General features: G+C 45.8%; 1 protein-coding gene across 4 annotated transcripts in view; it reads right to left on the bottom strand.

Moving 5' to 3' along the window:
* The window catches only part of SNX31 (sorting nexin 31), a 31,792-nt gene extending 23,154 nt beyond the window's left edge, over positions 1–8,638 (bottom strand). For 2 of the 4 annotated variants that reach the window (XM_072852096.1, XM_072852100.1), the window contains exons 1-4: positions 8,500–8,638; positions 8,351–8,425; positions 1,590–1,704; positions 420–484 (exon numbers count right to left, since the gene is read on the bottom strand). In XM_072852096.1, the coding sequence (XP_072708197.1) occupies positions 420–484; positions 1,590–1,704; positions 8,351–8,425; positions 8,500–8,565 (321 nt within the window). In that variant the 5' untranslated portion in view covers positions 8,566–8,638. The remainder of the gene's footprint in view (positions 1–419; positions 485–1,589; positions 1,705–8,350; positions 8,426–8,499) is intronic. The other 2 variants (XM_072852097.1, XM_072852099.1) reach the window with 2 other exon arrangements.
* Between the last annotated feature and the right edge of the window lie 4,265 nt (positions 8,639–12,903).

Genomic DNA, 12,903 nt, shown 5'->3' with positions numbered 1-12,903 from the left:
GCAGTCATCAATACACTTATCAGTCCAAAGCACTGACACTACCAAAAAGCATTTACAGTTGCAAAATCCAAGAATGTGTGTAATCCTTCTATTGAGCTCTCACAAAGACTCTTCTGGGAACTGTTTAGAGGCAAGAGATTCATCAGATATGACACAGGATATAAAAACAAAGCAAATAGTTCTTTCCATGTGAGAAACAAGTTTGTACATGGACAAAACAATAGCAATACTACTATTATTGCCACCCAGGCTTCACAGAGAGCACTCTGTCATCAGAACTCTCTGCTTTACAAGACAGACCAATACGCTAAGAACACAATGAAAGGAAGATAGCAAAGGAAGCCTTGAACTCAGGAGGTAGGATAATATTTCAACTCTTTCATATAACAAACTATTTGGCTGAAAAATTCAAAACTTACCTGCTGTAGCTTTCGGAAAAAACCTATGAAGACATCACTATTGGTAATATTTGAATCCAAAGTAACTGAAAAACAAGAAGATGGGGAGGGAGGAAACCAAACTTAGCCAAAAGATGAAAAACATGGCTAGTGTCTAAAAACAAGATGTGTACAACATGACTGTTGGTTAAACCATCAGTGCTACTTTGCTCATCCTTTGGTTTCTGCACAGCTACCTTTACTAGCCTGTTGTTAAATCACTGAAGCTATAAACAGTGCAAAATGCACATAGTGTTGCTATTCTCCCAAAGCAAGACTACAGTAGGGTTCTTGGCCATGTAACTCCATGGTCACTCATGGCCAGTGACTCTAAAAGGAATTGTTGAATACGCAAGTGAAAGATAAAATAATCACTAAGTAAGATTTTAAAGACTAATCTTGAGTTTCTATTTTGTAAGTCTTGGCACAAAGTATCCGAGGCCAGAGGCTACAAAACCTCTTTATGCTCATCCCCTCACACACACTTCTTTTTGGGTAGTTGAAATGGTTATATTTTTTTATTTCTTGGCTTACATGAAGCTCAAGACGCATTCTAGGGATCCTGCAGACCTGGTTTAGAATACACATTGCACCCGAGATTTAATTTTTCTACAAACTCTTGTTATAATTCTCACAAGTCTGCCTGGAAACCCTTGAAGGGAAGAAGTCTATGCAGACTCCAGTTCCATATTACACTTCTACCAGTCCAAGTGCCTGTCTTTTTTGCCTCCCTTTTTACCCACCAGCCATAAGTTCTCACACCCAGCCCCATGTCAGCTCTGGCAGTTGTGAAGCAGCAGGAACGAGTGGCTCAGCTCACTGATCTGGAAGAACAGAGAAAGGCCAGACTACAGGCTGCCACCAGAAGGCCAAGTTAGCTTAAGTTTAGCGTGAAACTGCACCCTTACATTTTGGGAAAGCTGCAGAAAGGCAGCTACTTCAGAAAGAAGAGAAATATGATAATGCTGCTGTTCTAGAGCCAGTGAACCAACAGACAGGACAGAGCTGCAATGCTTAGCCCCAGCCTTTTAGATACACCCTTACTCAGCTCGGTATAGAGGTAAAGCACGCTGCAGTCACAATTGTAGACACATCCTCAAAGGTTTAAGCCCTACATATGAAAGCTGATTAGGTTGTTATAGCCAAGCTTACCATTCTGAAGGTACTGCTCCAGCTGAGATCGTCTCTCATCTGCCATCGACTTGGTCATTGCCAGGTAAAACTTTGGGGGGAAAGCAGGCATGGCACTTCCAAAAAGCTGCCTCAGCTGCAAAACAGCCAAAGGAAAGCTCCGCATCAGTGAAGAAGTATTCATAGTTTCCAAGGAGCTTTCAATGCTCTCTTGTTTTGACAGTGAGACATGATGACCACAAAGGGCATGAGGTACCTACCCAGCACCTCCCTGATGGATGACCCTCAGGGCCCACAGCAAGGGCAAAGCCTTTGCCCAGGCAGCCACCAGAAGACAGCCCAAGTGAACAACCTCTTTCGATGGGTTTCTCATTTTTACAGTCTTACCACTTGTGAGCTCCGGCTCTGAGCCAGAAAAGTAGCATTGTATTAACCTTATCAGCTAGGTCTTATACACCTCATGGACAAACAAGATATGGTTACAGATGTCTTCTCTTCCCAATATATCCATACAGGATCTCTTTGATCTATACCCACAGAACTACTTTGAGAGCTGATTACTTCTGCCCTTGACTTGTGCTACCTCAGAGGCTTTTATTATTTTGTCTGAGAGAGGTAGTAACTTTTATCAGATCATCTAATATTATGAAAGAAAAAAAAACAACAACAAAAACCAGAGAATCTTTCAGGAGCACAAACTAGCTGAAAGTTTGATTCTTCCTCCAGCTATCTCAGCTGGCTAATAGGAGCATAATGTCTCTGTACAAACCCTACCTACTTCATTTATAAACAGACCTGAAAGGACTAGAGAACCACAATTACATTATCTTTTGATAACATGAGATAGTTCCAGTATAGGTTTGGGCAGTAGTTGGTCACTTGGAAGTGTAAAAATTCTCTGCTATAAGCAAATTATCTCAAGAGAAAGATGAGCTATGTTTACCTTCCCAATATGCACATTACTAAACACAGCAAAATACAGCAAGTTTGCCTGAAAACATTCCTTCACCTAAATCAAAACAATATGGCATCTGATCAGTAAAATGAGACTCCTATAGTATGCCAAGACACTACTACTAATTAAATTTTAAGCACCAGTATTCAACTCGGCAATTAGTGTCACTAAATCCTGTGAAAGATGACATTTTCCCTCTGGCCCCAGCTGCCCAAGTCTTTCACGTGACGCCAGCAGCTGAAGCTTGAAGAAAAAGAAATGTTTACTGCTGCAAGAATTAGCAATACCTTTTCCTGCCTGTTGGCTAAAGACAGGAGTGAGGCATATTTTCAGAGCTCCACTTTCCCTACATTGGCAACACACTGCTATTTCCAAGTTCTTGATTATTAGATATGCGTGAATCACTCTGAGATACACAGCATAAAAGAGTTAGATAACACTACATGCTTTGGTTTTATGTAAAGCTAACAGTAATAGCTAGAGTGCTTTTTATCTTCAAAGTCCTTCACATATGTGATCTTCCCCCAGGGACTGAAAAAAATATTATCTCTGCTCTACAGGCAGGCAAACTGAAGAGATACAGCAAAAAAAATTGCCAGAAGTCAGAAAGCCCGAGCCACATTGACAACAAGGAGGTCCTCTTTCTTCCCTCTGTGTTCAGGCCATGCCTCACCTACACAAAGTGGTGCCATCTGTTATCATCAGTTTGCACAAGCCGAGACTCTGGCCCACTTGAAAAAAATAATTAATTAATCTCAGTGCCGGCTGCTTGGTAAGCTTCTTGAAATGCAATTGTGTGTCCTCAGGATTTGGGCTACAGAGAAGAGAAACTTCTCCCAACCGATTAGACTTTTTCGCATCTCAAAGAATTAAAGAAAAATGCCCATAAACTTTAAGTCTGTATTTGTGTACAGTGCTGAAAACCCACCAGACTATCAGCCACCAGCATAAAATTTCATTCTAGCAGAATGAAGCTAGCCAATATTTGTCTTCATGAATCCAACAGCCTAGGCTACATTTTAAATGCAAGTCAACAACATTGTACCTGGTGGTGCCAAGTGCCAACTGCCTGTTGCCCTGCCAGGCCAACACCACCATAAGAGATGGGTCCTCTACCCAAAATCTGCTTCTGACCATTTTTTTCAAGGTTCTGGGTTTGTTTCTGCAACGTAAAGCCACTCCACAGAAGACACGTGTCTTGGCCCCAAGCCAGGGTGCCCTGTGCACTGCCATTTTCTCTTGACTGGACCTCCTTGACCAGACAGGTACTTCCAAGTCATCCTGCTCCACAAGCTGTCCAAGGGGAGGACTCCCATGCTTTGGCCTCTCTGCATGCCTGACCAAGCAGCTTTTTTGCAGACACTATGTGCAGCTCCCGTCAACAGCACACAGCAGCCACCTGGGCCTGTCCTGCCTCACAGCCCACAGCCCAGCACCGAGCTGGGCACAGCTCTACTTCCAGCTCCCCAACCCAGAGGCAGCTTGAAGAGCAAGTGGCAGGAAAGCCCACAGGAGACTGGATCACGAAAACAAGCTTAAAATCTGACTGTACTAGAAGCCCAGACAGGATGTTCCAACCTGGTGGAAGAGGTACTTGTTCTTCCTCCAAGACTTCCACCTAAAAGAGACAGAGCAGCTTCCCTAAATGACAGTTTTAAGCTTTAAGAGCCAATGTCTCCAAAAAGGGGACTAAAGACACATGCCAGAGTTGGTGCTGTTTCTTTTTCATCTTTCTGCAATAAATATTCCCCTCCTCAGCAGGAGTCATCATCAGTTTTAAAGTGTAGTCAACCAGAATTAATAATCTCCTACTTAGTCTAATCCCATAGGTTTGCTTTTTGGTGTCAGGTCCTGCCTATGTTGTCTAGACGAGCTATTTCACCCAGGGCCATGTTCCATCATAGGTGTGCAGATGCTGAAGTCAGACAGAGCACCAGAAACAAAAAGTACTAATCTGAAAAAATAGAGCAGCATTATAACTATAAAGCTATTATGTATGGATTATATACAGAATGAACAGGCCTCTAAGCATTTCCTTCTTAGTTACCTGATTAAATATTAAAAAAAAGGAGAGGACGCCATTCTAAGATTAAAAATGCTTAAACATGTTTCATGTGAATATTAAAATATATGTATGCAGAAACTACTCAAGCAATCAAAGGTATGAGACTGTTCTGGCACATGACTGGCTAAATTAAGTTTAAAAAAACATTTTCTATATTTTATTCCTTTTTATCAATTGTTTTATCATGATTAACAGATTTTTTTAGAACTATTTTCCCAACAGTCGTTCATACCAATCACAGATGCTGCTAACTGACTCAGTAAAGGCTGGCATCATGACCAGAATCCATCAGTGTTGCATTTCACTCTTAATCCTACAGAGGACACTTCCTATTTACTCCCTGCCATGAAATAAATCAGTGAATACTCCAACAATTGCAAGAAATAATCTGTTCCTTTCAGTCCTACAACAGAACACGGGTTCATTATTATGATATTTGTTTAGAGGGACGCGCTAAGCAGCTACCAAACTGAAAAGCCAAATGAAAATATCACAAAGGTGGAAACCAAGGAGAGCCTGTGTCTTCAGCAGCTGTTCAGTTTCAAGGAAATCCAGTAACGTTTTTAGTGCACAAACCACTGTCCAGGTAATCTCTAGCCCCGCTCTAGAAGTTTCTGTCACTTGTATATTCTTGCAAGAGAGAGCTTTACCTCTCCATAAGCAGAATAAAGACCCACGTCTGTACTAGGGGTGCTCTGGTCAGTGTGCAGTCCCCACAAAACTAAAGCCAGAGGAGAACATGGCTACAGTACAGAGCACTGCCTAGCTGTCCTTATATAAATCTAGGGCCAAAGCTTAGATCCTTAAAATGCACATCCATCTGCCATCGACACTCCTGCTGAAACTGTTCAGTCATTTGCAGGGAATGGCTACATAAGTCTTAGTTCAGCAAGTGCAAACAATAATGAATGCTGCCCAACATGTATGGCTTTCATCCCAAGCAAAGTGAGACCGGTCCTTCAGCTGTCCTTCCTACTGCTAATACTTAATACCTAAATACTCAAGACAGAGGAGGGAACGAAAACTGGATTTCCCACAATTGAATGCTCTAGCTCCTAAAAAGGGGCAAAAGGGGAGAAGGCAGAGCCACCTCTGGACCCTCTTACAGCCAACACAAAGCCCCATCTCCCAGAGGAAGGTCAAGGGGGTAAATCCTCAGCCCAAGATGGGCACCTTCTCGCAATCCACAGCCAAGTGCCTATCTCCACAAGAGGAGAAGAGCTAAAGCTGCACTGCTCTCCTCAGCATTTCTGCCAGCCCTGCCTAAGCAACTGCTTCTAAGCAAGATCTCTTCTAGGATATCATTCTTGGTTGTTCACACCTCTCTCTCCACCATTTGCCTTGGGTGCTCAGCTTACGGCTGAAAATCCCATTTGGAGGTAAGGGAGCTAAGGGATTACCCTCCAGGTAAGGAAATGTTGCTCAGAGTTAGTATACCTGCACATCCCCATTCAACAGTGTATCCAAAACCTCATGCTCCATCACAGTACTCTGCCTCTGAACAGTTGCTCCCTTCAGACAGTCCTTTTGTAGAGAACAACTGCTCTGGGAGACAGGGAGGAACAGAGTTTGGGAGCATCAAACAACAGAAGCAGTCTCAGAATATAAAGTGATCAGGAGCAGGAAAATGCACAGCAAGAGAAAAGGGGCAGGTAAAGCACAGTATCACAAACAAAAATTATGTGTCCTGATTTTATATCACAAGTTAGGAGAGGAGCTTGTAGAGCTGGAATAGCAACGCTTTAGAAATCACCACCCTGAAGGAGATCAGAGGCACAACTAGTCCAGCCTCACATCCAACAGAGACAGATCCTCCAGGTTAGTGTTCAAGAAATACTGTCAAGTATAATCATGCAGAAATCTGTCCATGGGGGAAGCTTATTTCTAATTCACATCCTGCATCCATCACAGAATTGTTACATCTGTGAGGCTTTGTGTGATCAGGTCAGGAGGGTGAAATTACTGTATCCTGGAGTTTAAGACTTCTTGTATGTGTGCATTTTTCTACCTTAAAAGAGTATTTCAAGCAAAATAAGCAGAACAGAATATAATAATTATAGATGAGCAACCTCACGTAAGTATAGGGAAGGCAATTAAGGGACAGCAGTGTAGTTGTAAGCGTCAAGACCAAGTATGGCAGCTAGCAACAGCAGGAATGAAGGAATTAAAAACAAAAATCAGCTAGTGAGTTGTAAAGCCCAGCAAGAGGCAAACTGTCAGTTACAGAGGATGCAGAGTAGGGAAAGATTTTGCTGAGACCATTAATGAAGTTAAAACCTCTTGATCAAGAAACAGTAAGCCTTAAAGAAAAAGCAAGCAAATATGTAAGCTGGTTTATTAGTTCAGATATGTTATTCAAAATGCTCCATTAACCAAAGCAAAACATTACTGTGAGAGCTCCCACAGGTAAAAGAATTGCAGGGCTGGGACACAAGAGCACACCTCAGCAAACATTGCTTCCCATGGCAGCCCTGCTGTTGACTCAACTGCCTTTTAGCTGTGCTACTCCAACTGCTTGTGCAGTCACACAGAGTTGGGAGAGATGGACCGATCCCCATCAGGGGTTACCTGGCTGAAAAACTGCTCCAGAGTGGTCCCATCACTGCAACTGAGAGCACAGCAAGGAGGCTGCCAAAAGAAGGAGCATCTACCTAACCCACTACCACAAGAAGTGTTCACCAAACAAGGCCCTAAAATAGGGTTGTTAAGGTAAGATAAGGCGGCTCGGCAGGGATGACAGTGTGCACCCAGACTGATGGAAGAGCTGGGAGAGATTTCGTTTGGAGCCAAGGACGGGCAAAGGCCAGAGAGATCGGGCTAGCAAAGAGAAGGCTGGTGGCCACTCTGCTTCCACAGAAGAACTCAACATCACATGGTCCCTTTTATCTTCCTGAGAAAACCAGAGGAACGATAGAGGGGAAAGGGACAGAGGCAACTCAGACCAGAAACAAAACAAAAGCAGAGACAAACAGGCAGATTCACCCAGAAATAATCCAGTTCAGTTAGCTGGGGCCATGTATTATTCCCTGACGACCACTATTCCTTGGAATGCTCCAGGCCTGTGTTCCAGCTGTTTTGTAATTGCGTAGTAATTGCCTGTGTGGAAAGGATCACTCCTGAGGTAAGTACTTAGGCAATTTGGGCCAAAGGATCCAACACTCAGTTAACCCCTGGCTTGTCCAAAAAACCCTGCAACTGACTTTGCAGTTTGCCTGGACTGACCTCTATACACTTTCTAGAGTCGTTGATAGGATTAAAGACCCCAGCAAAGCAGTTGCATCTCTATCCCAGAGGCCAAGGAAAAGAAGTACTTGGAGCCCACAGCTGCTGCTGCTTGGTCAATGTTTCCCATTAAGCCAGTTTACCATGCCCTTCTGCCACATCCCTTCTGCCAATCAGTTGCTGTCGGATTTCACCCTGCAAATATGGATGCCCCGCAAGCAGCAGCTCTGCCCCTCCAACAGCACAGCATCGGAGGGACCAGGCAATGTGCGAGGGCAGGGCATGGGTTGGGACCAGGCACATCCTCCCTGTGGTGGTAGCATGAAGGAAGGCTTCAATAACGCAGATTTGGGCAGAAACAACTCGCTGCCCCATCCCACGCTGGGCCTGTGAGGGCCGGGAGAGCCCCCTCTGCTCCGCAGCCCTCACCGGGGCCCGGCCTGGCTGCGGGGCCCGACGGCCGCCCGCACCCCGGCAGGCTGCCCCCACCCAGACTTTTCGGGGTGCCCCCCAACCCCGCCACCCCCGGCCGGCCCTCACCTGCGCGTCCCAGCGGCGGAGCTGGCTGTACCGCGCCTTGCCGAGCAGGAAGCCCTCCAGGCACACCGAGTACAGCTGCAAGCACACAGCCGTCAGACCCGTGCCCGGCCCCGCCGGCCCCCGCCGCCCGCTCCCCGCCCCGCGCCCACCACGTAGCGCCCCCCGCGCCTCTCCCGCAGCTCCTCGGCGGCGGTGATGCTGAAGTGCAGTTTCATGGCGAGACCGGGCCGAGCCGAGCTGGGCCGGGCCGTTCCCTCACGGCAGCGGCGGGGCTGAAGGAGGGAGGGAGGGAGGGAGGGAGGCGCCGAACAGCGCAGGTACGAGCGGGCGCAGCGCCAGGGGGCGCTCCCGCGGTGCGGGCCGCGGGCACCGAAGCGGGATCGTCCCTGACGCGCAGCCTCGGCGGCGGCTTTTAATTGCAGTCCCCCCAGAAAGGGAGCCTGCGGGGGGGCGGTCCCGCCCCGGGGCCGCGTTGGGGCGAGGAGCAACGTGGGGTGAAATTAATGGTCAATAAGCGCCAAGCGGTGCCCGCAGGGGAAGCGGCCTGGCTGGGAAGGGCGGTCAGGGGTGACCCGGGGCCCTGAAGAGCCGGTGCCGAGCAAGGAAGGAGGCGGCCAAGGGACCCTGTTACAGCAGCCTGTGTGGGTGCGAATAGCACCGGGAAGGGGACCACGAAGTGGTAATTCACTGCAAAGTGATGATAATTCACTGTTTTTCATGGCACGAGAACTCGGGACCATGTAGTGAAAGGGGTACGCAGCAAGTTTATAAGAAAAGAAAGTCATTTCTTCACACAGTGCCTCACTGGAGGTCAAATGTAGTTAAAATGGCAGCTCCATCTCTGGGACTTTTGTTTATCGCTAATTACCAGATGATAAAGGTGAGTTACGCTTGCGTATTTCATAGCTTCCTTCAGCATCTTTCTGGTAGCCCTGAGGGAAAAGCGCTGTGGGAGCTGGGCCTTCTCGTGTGAATCACCGTGGAAGTCCTCATAGCCTTACATGAGCAGTGTTGCTGGAGACGTGGAATGAGTTCATCAACATGGAAATAATGCAGCTGAAATGCCTCCCCTGCACTCCAGGGCCTGACGTAAGCACAGTAGTCTGGCCTCATCAAAAGGCCCTTCATCAGAGGAAGAAAATTATTTCCGGAAGGCCATGATTCACTAACTGACCTGGGGAAAACCCCTTCCCAGTGGAACAAGGTTTGCATGTATTTTCAAGAAACAGGATTAACTGTGGGCATTCTGGAGAAAATGGAGAAGAGTAAGTAAAATAACATTGTGTAACATGTTTGATGATTTTTCTTCGTCATCTGTGCAGCCAAACATAACCAGTCTGACGACTTCTGGAGCACCCACGCAACCGCGCTCTTACAGAGCCAACTTTGTAGCTCCCGGTGTCACAGCTACTGTGTTGTACCTCGGGGATGAGGCACCCGCACCCTGGGGAGCTCTAGAAGAGCTTTCCTTCCCCTCCTGTGCAAGGCCCCTGTGTGCATCATTGTTCACATCCCAAGCCACTTTGCAAATCCACATCTCCACTTGTAGCCTGGGAGGCAAGGCGGCTGCATAATGAGTTTGATGGAAAAATGTGAGGTATAGGCAGACAGAGGAAAGATCTATGCTCCAGGCCATGGGCATGAATTTTCCACTTCTGCTGTCATTCTAGGTTAGTAGTCTCTTCTCATCTGCCTGAACCTGGTTCCCCTATGGAAAACTACAGGAGGGGAAAACGAGCTACCTTTGATGGCAAATCTCTCTAACAGTGGCAAGAGACAGGATTAAGCAAGCTTCCAGTTACAGATGTGACAATGCATTATGTTTGGGGCCCACTTTTTGAAGTGTAATCTCTGTTTTATGTCATCTGCTGACTTCAAGTTTAACCTAGACCATGTGTAATCCAAGGTCCCAGTCACTGCAACGTGACACAAGCAGTTAGCCTGCCCAGGGCATCATTTTTGTTTTCTGAATGCTCAGATATCACATGGAACATCTTAAAGTGTGCTCAGAGCTATAAAAAAGTACGTACCTCTGGACAGCTATAGCCAGCTAGAACATTACTTGATTAGGAATGTTTCTTTAGCAGGTTACATGGGAAGTGGGAGACTACTTGGCATAGATATACCGCTCTTAGTACTTAACATGCAACAGGCCCATTATGTTGGCCCAGCTTGTCTTTTCCTTTTTTTCTTAATGATTACATTCAGTCCCAATACAAGTGAGAAATCTAAGAAAAGTTTCAAATTATTTTTTGAAAATAGTCTTTCCTTTGTTCTTGCTGCCCAAGTCCTTCAAAGGGAACTCCAACTACATGTGCACCTTGTGGTCTTAGTGTAGCTGAAAACATCTGTTTGAAGTTTGTATTCACTTCAAATGCCACATCCTAAGGATTTGTAACCCTGCCAGCTGCGTTTTCATTTGCATACAGCTACTATCCATCATTATTGACCACATCCTACAGAAGGTAAGAGCTTTCCTTCGCAGAGATAGTCGTACCACACAGACTCACAGTTGCCTAAGGAAGAGCACTTAGGCTGCGGTGTGCTGAAATCTCTGCCTGCCTTGTTGAGGAATCGTATCTTGTCTTTTTTGTGTGCTCCTCCTGGCTTATCAGTTGAGGAAAAACCTGTGAAGAGGGGAGGCAGTGAGTGAGATGCTGACTTGCGGCTCTGAAGAGACAGGATCACAAATGCAAATCGTCACCCGGCACGAGTAGGGCGTACAAGGATTCCCGAGGTTTCAGGTCTTCACATGAGAATAGGGAGGTCCTGGACTCATCTCCTTCACTAGCAGCTGAGCTGCAGATCCTCTTTAAGTCAGCATGCTGCCTTTGAAACTCCATCAGAGAAGACCTGCAGCATTTCCCAGCCAGACCTTGTAGCCTTCCTATGGCTTTTCATTGCAAAGGTGGTGTGGGACTCTTAGTATCACTTGCCATGTTGTTGATGAGGCAGCTAATTGATGCAATGGGACATAGGATGTAGTGTTTCTCTTTGTAAGGAAAGGACTAATTGATCAAAGGGAAAATGGGAAGGAGGCAAGGGAGACAGGGCAGTTTAATCAAAGTGCCCACTTACATCATAAAAAGTAATCTGAGAGAAGAACTGAGACTTTTTTGAGACTAGCTCCTGATTCCAGTAAATCCAAGCTTGTGCTGGATTTACTCAGAAGGCATTTCTAACCTTGAATCGCCTCTCAGGGACAACTCGTACATGGGAAGCTATGACGAGTTCACTAGTAGTTTAAACTGTTCCAGCAGGGAGTGAAAATGTTGCTCGTGTTCAGGGAGCAACTCCAATGGAAGGATCAGTCATAGAGATTGAGCTTCCTATTAATCCCAAGTAGGATGGCCAGAAGCACGTAACTATGAAAGCGTAGTGAATTGTGGTCCCAAGGACAAGACTGTGTCTCTCTCTAGCTTGTCAGTTTGGACCACAACTCCTCAACTATTGAGAATAAATGCAAATCCTGGTTGTTTTTTTGGAGTTCCCCCCCCCCGCCCAGTTATTCCAAGCAGAATTATGTCTATTAGATGCAGAATTCAGAAAACCTTTTTGCAGAGAATCCTAATCTAAAATGGTAAGTGGCTGTCTTTCAACATCCAGTTGTCCATAGCAATCATTAACAATGCTCCCAAAAAGGAAATGCATTTAGGTGCAGGGACTGAAGATATCATTTATTCAAGGGTAGACACCTAATTAGTGTAAACTGGCAACTGTAATGACATTGCCTGACTCAGGAACATCTTGATTTCCACCACCTTGTCCCCTCCCCCCACAGGACCCAGTGAAATGCAAATTTCCTAGACTTCTGCAGAGCAGTGAAGAGAATGCATGCAATCCAGATTACCCTGCACCAAACCTTTGATTTAGTTGCCCATAAAGCCACATTCTGCTTGGGAAAGCGGATGGTGAATATAGTACTATTCATTCATTCAAATCACCATTAATTTCAGGAGCAGGCTTTCAGCTGGTCCTAAACTCCAAAGTGTTTGCTCTGGTTAGAATGGAAGACGGAGAAGGACTGAGAGAATGAAATACCAGAGGATCCAGCTAAATCAGCTTAGCACTGGGTGGCTGCAGGGTGGTAGAGGATCAGCATAAGCCTCTGACACATGCTAGAGGGAATGTGTGGCAGAAGGAAGTGACTGCCAGTTAGGCTGCCTATTAACCCAAGGGAACAATGCTCTACCTCTGTTGAATAAATTGATTTTTCTGTGTGGTGCATTGCTTTACAGTAGTACTCTAAAGATACATTGATAGAGGCACTAGCAAACACATTGTTCACTATCTCTAAGATTAAAAAAAAAAAAGACATTGATTAAATAGGCATCTGTGGTATACAGTGGGGAATTACCATGTAATCAAGAGTGGGAAGAGAAACCCAACCAACCCAGGGTTTTGTTTTCTTAAGCCATCATGATCACCTCAGCAGAATTACCTCACTGTTTCCTTCCATCACGAAAGCTACCTAGTATTTCAGGCTGGTACACATGCTAGTGCTTGACACACCCACAAATGTCTTGTATAAAGCTGGAAGCACCCCTCTTTTC

This window comes from Ciconia boyciana, chromosome 2, assembly GCF_034638445.1.
Source record: "Ciconia boyciana chromosome 2, ASM3463844v1, whole genome shotgun sequence".
NCBI lineage: Eukaryota > Metazoa > Chordata > Aves > Ciconiiformes > Ciconiidae > Ciconia > Ciconia boyciana.
The sequence above is the reverse complement of the archived record's forward strand: the minus strand, read 5'-3'. Positions and strand labels throughout refer to the sequence as shown.